This window comes from Notothenia coriiceps, unplaced genomic scaffold (assembly GCF_000735185.1).
Source record: "Notothenia coriiceps isolate Sejong01 unplaced genomic scaffold, NC01 NC01_scaffold00000339, whole genome shotgun sequence".
NCBI classification, from domain to species: Eukaryota; Metazoa; Chordata; class Actinopteri; order Perciformes; family Nototheniidae; genus Notothenia; species Notothenia coriiceps.
The window spans coordinates 19,655,830-19,663,165 of NW_011333040.1; the positions used below are offsets into that span (position 1 = coordinate 19,655,830).

Genomic DNA, 7,336 nt, shown 5'->3' on the forward strand with positions numbered 1-7,336 from the left:
TATAGATACTACCCCAGTTCCTAAACTGTAATGTGAGTGCAGCCTTAAAGTGAGCCGGGCCTAATAAGGCCTAACCAAACCGAGCGAGGTCGAGCGAGGTCAAGCGAGGTCAAGCGAGGCCTGCAGTGTAAATGCGCCATTATAGTATTCTCACTGCATTTGGCTAAAAGTTCATTTTTGTATGTATTGTCTTTACTCTCAGTGATGGTCCCATCTGCCGTATTTGCCACGAAGGAGCGTGCGGTGAGACTCTGCTGTCTCCGTGCCACTGCACAGGCACTCTGGGCACGGTGCACAAGAGCTGCCTGGAGAAGTGGCTCTCATCGTCCAACACCAGCTACTGCGAGCTCTGCCACACGGAGTTCAACATCGAGCGCCGGCCCAGGCCTCTCTCAGAGGTAACAAAGGTCAATGCTCTTTGCCTCGTCTGCATCAATCTTTCTTCTTTTCTTTCTTCTACGTGCTGAAGGAGACGTTGCTGTTTCTCTCATCTTTTGGCTTGCTTGCTTGTTATAAAAGTGTTATTATAGTTTTATTCTTTCATTCATGATTGACTTCCGCCCGTCTATCCATCTCTCCCTCACCTCCCCTCTCTTTCTCTCTTATCTATTGTTTCCCTCTTCTCTATTTTTCTTTCCACTTCCTATTCCACAGTGGCTGCGAGACCCCGGCCCCCGTAATGAGAAGAGGACACTGTTCTGTGACATGGTGTGCTTCCTGTTTATCACGCCCCTAGCAGCCATTTCAGGCTGGCTGTGTCTGAGGGGCGCTCAGGACCATCTCCAGCTGGGGAGCTGGCTGCGGTCCGTCGGCCTCATAGCCCTCACCATCGCACTCTTTACCATATATGTGCTGTGGACCCTGGTAAGAAATGAATTCACATGCAGATCAGATCTTAAATGTAATATTAAGGACCTATTATTACAATGAATAATGCTAATATCAAGCTCAAACTGAAAATTGACCTTCTGTTGCCGTCTTTTCTGACTTCATAGGTGTCTTTCCGCTACCACTGTCAGCTGTACTCTGAGTGGAGAAGAACCAATCAGAAAGTATGTCTTCTCCTTCCTGAGGCCAAGGGATCAAACTCTTCCCAGCATTCCCTGCTCTCTACCAAACTGATGAAGAAGTCTGCCAATGACAGTATAGTATGAGACCAAGTGGAGACGGTTGATGATGAAGGTGTCTTTAATGTGCGGGGGCTGATTGTTGCCTGCCAGTTAGCCTTTAAAGAAGCACTTTGTGCTTTTCTTGTTGGTTTTTACAAATGCCCCATCAGTACTTATTTCACATCCCTTTTTTAAACGACATCTGTCCTCCTGTGGGTGCAGAAATGAACACATTTGAATGGAGTCTGGGTGTGGACCCGGCTTATGCAAAGGCTCTGAGAAACGGAGCAGCACATGGGGAAGTGCAGAGACTTTAACAGAGACATGGGAACATGATGATAACATGAATAACAGTGACAGCAGAAACAGAAATGACCAAACTAACTTGTTGAGTGGACTTTGAGATGTTTTAGTTATCCTTCTGCCTGGTTTTTAATAACCCGTCCTTCGTCTACAGATTACTGTGGAGTAAAGCAGCGCCTATGATTGTGGTGATGCAATGACTAAGTGAGATTAGATGTAAATCCTGGGCATGCCCTTACCTTTAAAGGCCTTGCATTCTCTGCACAACGTTGCCCATTGATGACCTCATTCAAACCACCTAATGTGTGATCCCATTGTACTCTTAGTTTATTCATTCATTCACAATCCAGAGGCCAGTATGCTGTGTGACATGAGCATTTTAGCACAAACCTATCAACTTCTATCAACCTTTTTTAATTTGATTTTTATCTTAAGTTTATTTTTTTACATCTGAACTAAGAATGCGTTACAGTACAACATTAGTAAAGCCAGAGATTGTGCAATAAAACACTGTGGACATCGAGGTCTTCACAGCACATGAAGAGGCCTCGCCCAACATGCACAGTTACGGCTCCTACACACGGCGGCGTGCGTTGTCGCTTGCCGGCGGGGGGGGCTGAAACTCGACCAACAACCAATCACATGAATCTCCCGCCCCAGACACACGCAAGCACGCGTTTGATTGGCTAGAGCTTGCACTGGCATATGATTCGATTGGCTGGCGCCTCCGTCGAGGCGTCAAAAGTAGAACATTGCTCTACTTTTGCAGCGAGCACCGCGAGAGAAGCTACGCTTTGCTCCCACAATGCAGTTCGGCGAATCGTGACGTCACCCCATTCAAAGTGAATGGGCAGAAGCGTTGAATCGGCAACGCACGCCGCCGTGTGTAGGGGCCGTTATGCATGCGAGCACTGTTCACATTTGGTTCGTTTTTTTTGTAGATTAGTGTATTGTTAATTTTTCTTTGTGTTTCAAAAACATTTATTGAACTACTCCTACTGGGGTAGGATCAACAGTGTCCTCATAGAGGTTCTTGTTCCATCAGCACTTAGCACGTAGATCAATTTAAAATCTCTGTCAAAATAGCTCTGAGAGGAACATTTCCAAATGTTCTTTGGGGAGTGACACAGAGCACTATAATTGTAACTGCCTGTTTAAGTACCTAATTATAGCTTTTCTGTTGTGTTTTAAATATTCCCAAACAATACACACTGCAGTATGCGTGTAGTTTCCATTATCAAAGCAAGAATCAGGAAAACATAAAGGCCCTGCACGCTCTTATCACGGAAGTCAAACATCACCATCAACGTGTTTTCAGTGCTTGTGTTTAGTGCTTCTGCTAGTCTGACATTAACTCTACCCCCACGATGACTTTGGTGATGGGTACATTATGCAAGCACCACTATAGATGAATCCCACTCTAGCTTGTTATCACTTTTCTTTAGAGGAACTCATCAGATGTGCTTTTTAAAATCCATTTGATGGATGTAAACATTTGTAGGGGTGCAAACTTGCCCTCATCTTGTTTTCATGTTACTGACCGGACGCATGTGGGTCTGCATTGGTTGTTTGGAGATTTGTGAACATGTCTTTTTCTCTTGTGTATATAGTTATGTGCAGTTTGTAATCAGGTCGCTTATAGGGACTTTCTATCAGCTATTGACAAAACAAACCACAGTGTCTGCCTGGTTTCCAGATGTCATGGTCCTAACATCATCCAGTTTTTCAAATATTTCGTCCCACATACTTCAGGTTATGGAAAGAGGGTTACGGTAGTTCACACTTTTGTTGCTTAACAGGGAGATAAGATTAATGATAAAACCTCGTCGTATGAAGGAATATGTAATTGTTAAAACCAACAAAACACACTGCTTTTAGAAATGCAACACTTTTGGGGGGGGCGGAGTTTGATGCATTAGAAGTCTACCGTTCAGTATTATTCTGCAGTATTTAATATTTTATATATTTGTAAGTCTGTGGAATTCAATAAAGAAATGACATCAGCATTTAGGAAAGCCTAAAAAGACTCTAAAGCTCGACTGCTTTATTAATATTCATGCTGCGACTGAACTCAAGATTACAATTATTGGCCTTTGATTTGTTTGTTATTCTCTATTCAACCGAATGACATTTGTATTATTATCAATTACTTTTGATCATCATATGTGTTTATGGTAGTTAACAAACGTGTCATGATTTGTTGGTCCTATGTGCTTCTCCTTAGAGATTGAGAGTAAATATGCATTTCGTAACACATTGTAGTGCAGTGGTGTGCAGAGGCCGAAATTCTTTTTTGTATGCACAATTGTGGTATTGAACATTTTAAAATACATATGTTTTTACTTTATAACAATCAGGCCTAACCAAACAATATTTGTACTTACTTCCAGCAGATTCTAGCTGTCAGTAAGCATCAATACAAACTACATATTTCTTCATGTGAGTTTTCATGCTGCAGAAACCACGTAAACTTGTACCAAATGACGAGTGGCTCTTAATAACAACACATTTCATGAGAACAGGAAGCATCCCAGCAGCGTGTTCAGTGGGACATGGACATCCCAGTGTCGTGTTGAACAACCATCGATGTATCTGTTTGTCACTAAAGTCCCTAGTGGGTGTAAAGGGTCCTCGCCCGGTCCGTGTGTGTACAACAACATGACACTGTGGTACTTCAGCTCCTGGTGGATTGGCCCAGTTAATATTTGTTTGTGTGTTGAACTGATCTCAGAACAAAGGATTACATCCTGCTGTGCTGCGATGCCCCCGGGGGGATCAACAAGCTTATGAGTCATCTGATCATCCCTGTGTTTACTGTTGTCATGAAGAGGAATTACTCTAAGTGTTAACATCTGATGTGAAGCCATTTAAAGATCTGAGGTGCAGTTATTCAACAAACAGCTGAATCTGCAGGTCAATGCATCTGAGCGCTATGATAGTTATGGGATGTTTTTGTGCAAGTTTGCCTACAAAGTATGCAACACTTCTCTGACACCCTGCAGATCCTCAAATCTCCAAAGATGTTTTGTATTTAACACTTAAACCATCATAACAATCCAAAAAGGGATTTTAAACAAGTGTTTTCTTTTGATGTTTATTACAAAAAGGAACATGTAAATGTTACTTCTGTTGTGTTATCGTGTCTAACATGTTTGTCTTTATACATGTATTTTCTGGAGGGTGGTTATGTTAATGTGTATCATTTGTAATTTAATGTTGCAATTCTTCAGTATAGTGTGCTGTGGAAAAAAATTAAGATGTCTTCACCAAAATACTGCCAATAATCAGCCAAGAATTGTTTGCAAAGCAAATAAAACATGATGATAAATGACGGGTGAACTGGTGATTTGTTTTTTTGGTGTAGGAAGCTTTTTAAATTATGATCATGGTCTGATTTCTGCGAATGGAAACCAGAGGTGGGAGTAAGTCCTACATGTGCAAGTCATGAGCAAGTCTCAAGTCTTGATCTACAAGTATCAAGCAAGTCCCAAGTCACTGTGGTGAGAGTCAAGCAAGTCAAGTCAAGTCATTGCTCAGGTCAAGCATGACTCTCACCACAGTGACTTGGGACTTGCTTGATACTTGTAGATCAAGACTTGAGACTTGCTCANAATAAAACACACATTTTTAAAATAAAAAATAATATAACTAAAATAAGAATATTAAAATATAATTTAATATAGTATAATAAAAATAAAAATAATGTATAATATTTAATATCATAATTTGAAAATAAATCAAATGTTATAATAGAATAAAAATATGATATAATAATTTTTCTGTGTGTAATTTGGACATTCAATTGTGTTTATGTGTTACTACACTGGGACACTTTTACCCACCTCTCTGTGACCCTCTCCCCAGGTCTTCATAAGAACCCCTTCCCTCACACCAGAGGAATAAAAGGATATGGCCACTCGATGATTTTCTTGGCGTACTTCCGCACCACGTTGTCCTCTCCGAAGATGAAGAGCGACCTGTTGACGGTGAAGCAGTTCTCGCGCACCGGGATTGGGTTGTACAGTGCCATGGTGCGCGCACGCTGCGCTTTGGTCTGTTTAAAAGCGGGAGAGATGCCCCCTGTGGAGAGACCCCCTCCATCCCGGATCCGGTGCAGCTCGGAGCCTCCATCCCCGGAGCTCAGCAAGCCCGGGACCTCGTCTCCAAACCGGGCCATTCTGGAGGAAAAGAGGAGGAAGGGAGGAGAAAAAAAAGGAGGTTATAGACTCCTGGAAAGCAGCAGGGCGCGGTGCTGAGATCAGTTTTAGTCCATCCTCCGCGTTATTACGCAGGAAAATACCGATTGAAATGTTCCGTAACTTCCATATAGGCCTAGGTTCAAAACAAACACGGACTGAGCTCCGTTCGTGTCCAATTAGAGACGATTTCAAAACAAAAGACACAAACAGCGACGAGATCAGTTTGAGTCCACCCTGAGGTTTATTACGCACGAGAACAGCGAATGAAATGTTCCTCAACTTCCAAATGTGTTCAAATCAATCGCTGTGTATTTTCCTTTTGTGTCACATTAGAGACGATTTCAAAATAAAAGAAACAAATCCATGAAAAAGTGATTAAATCCCGCATTATTTAACAATCCGAAGCGCGTGTTATCCATCCAAACACTGATCTGAGAGAGAGAAGCTGCAACAGGTCACGTCTTCAGCCATCCTCAGTGCAGGAGATCCATGGAGGATTAAAGTCTCCTCTTCTCTTATCGCTTCAGAAACACGGGAACCTGCAGCGTGCGTAAGAAGACCGGAACAAAAAAAACACACTTTGGCATTTTCCACGATATTCTGTCCCAGAAACGAACAAAACAAGCTGTCAATGCGAGTCACACCGAGGGTAAGAACATCCTCACCCCGAGTCTGCAGAGGGAAAGTGAGGAGAGAGCTCCCTCCCATCCTCTCCCATTCACTGTAGAGACTCCTAATGGGCACCAGGCTATGGGAGTAATGGATTACATTTAACCGGATTTCGTTATGAGGATACAAAAAACTGTATTCCCTTACATAAAAAGTACAGATTAGTGTGACATTTCAACAACAAAAAGGGCAATACTAGCAGGATTACAATACATTTTTAAATTGTAAATTAAACTCTAGGCTATAGCAGGCTATAGCACCGTTATTATCACTTATCCACGTTAGTATCCGACAGTTATCAGATGTTTTTAGTGAAAACAGTAGGCCTACTGTTTTCAATAAAAACATCTGATAACTGTCACACTTCGAAAAATTGCGGATCTCTATCAGGATTAAAGTAAAACAATATACTAACTAATATAGTGTCAGTTGTAAAAGAATCAGACATTATTTCACGTCACCACCGCTAAGCTAAAGGAGGCTAATGTTGGGCTACAAAGGAACTACAGCACGGTCACATGACTTCACGTCACCACCGCTAAGCTAAAGGAGGCTAATGTTGGGCTACAAAGGAACTACAGCACGGTCACATGACTTCACGTCACCACCGCTAAGCTAAAGGAGGCTAATGTTGGGCTACAAACGAACTACAGCACGGTCACATGACTTCACGTCACCACCGCTAAGCTAAAGGAGGCTAATGTTGGGCTATAAAGGAACTACAGCACGGTCACAGCTATAAAGGAACTACAGCACGGTCACATGACTTCACGTCACCACCGCTAAGCTAAAGGTGGCTAATGTTGGGCGTGATTCCGTGTAGTCGTCTCATTTAGACACTTGTTAGCAACCTCTGTATCTAAACTCACCAGTGGGGTATCTGACGTATTTCATGTTGTAGATCAAAACGTGTAAATCTCTTGTGTTAACCACAGACCTTATTTCAGGATAACAACCAAAAAAACATTGAGGAGAGAGTTAAATCTGATACTGATGGGTGTTTGGTGGCAGGGTGTGACGGAGGCAGTGATCAATGGTGTGTGACCTCCAACTCAT

General features: G+C 42.3%; 2 protein-coding genes across 3 annotated transcripts in view; one reads left to right on the forward strand and one right to left on the reverse strand.

Annotated features, from left to right (window-relative positions):
• The window catches only part of marchf2 (membrane-associated ring finger (C3HC4) 2), a 32,341-nt gene extending 30,283 nt beyond the window's left edge, over positions 1-2,058 (forward strand). The window contains exons 3-5 of one of the 2 annotated variants that reach the window (XM_010774297.1): positions 197-398; positions 655-864; positions 996-2,058. In XM_010774297.1, the coding sequence (XP_010772599.1) occupies positions 197-398; positions 655-864; positions 996-1,154 (571 nt within the window). In that variant the 3' untranslated portion in view covers positions 1,155-2,058. The remainder of the gene's footprint in view (positions 1-196; positions 399-654; positions 865-995) is intronic. The other variant, XM_010774304.1, reaches the window with a different exon arrangement.
• A 3,240-nt stretch (positions 2,059-5,298) lies between these two features.
• On the reverse strand, positions 5,299-5,685 carry LOC104952005 (voltage-dependent R-type calcium channel subunit alpha-1E-like). Its single transcript, XM_010778766.1, has one exon. It carries the CDS (start codon positions 5,587-5,589, stop codon positions 5,299-5,301), a length of 291 nt encoding a protein of 96 aa, XP_010777068.1. The 5' UTR covers positions 5,590-5,685.
• Between the last annotated feature and the right edge of the window lie 1,651 nt (positions 5,686-7,336).

What these genes read in the sequence shown, in the direction of transcription:
- LOC104952005 (XM_010778766.1), bottom strand. Translation starts at nt 5,589, where the DNA reads ATGGCCCGGTTTGGAGACGAGGTCCCGGGCTTGCTGAGCTCCGGGGAT.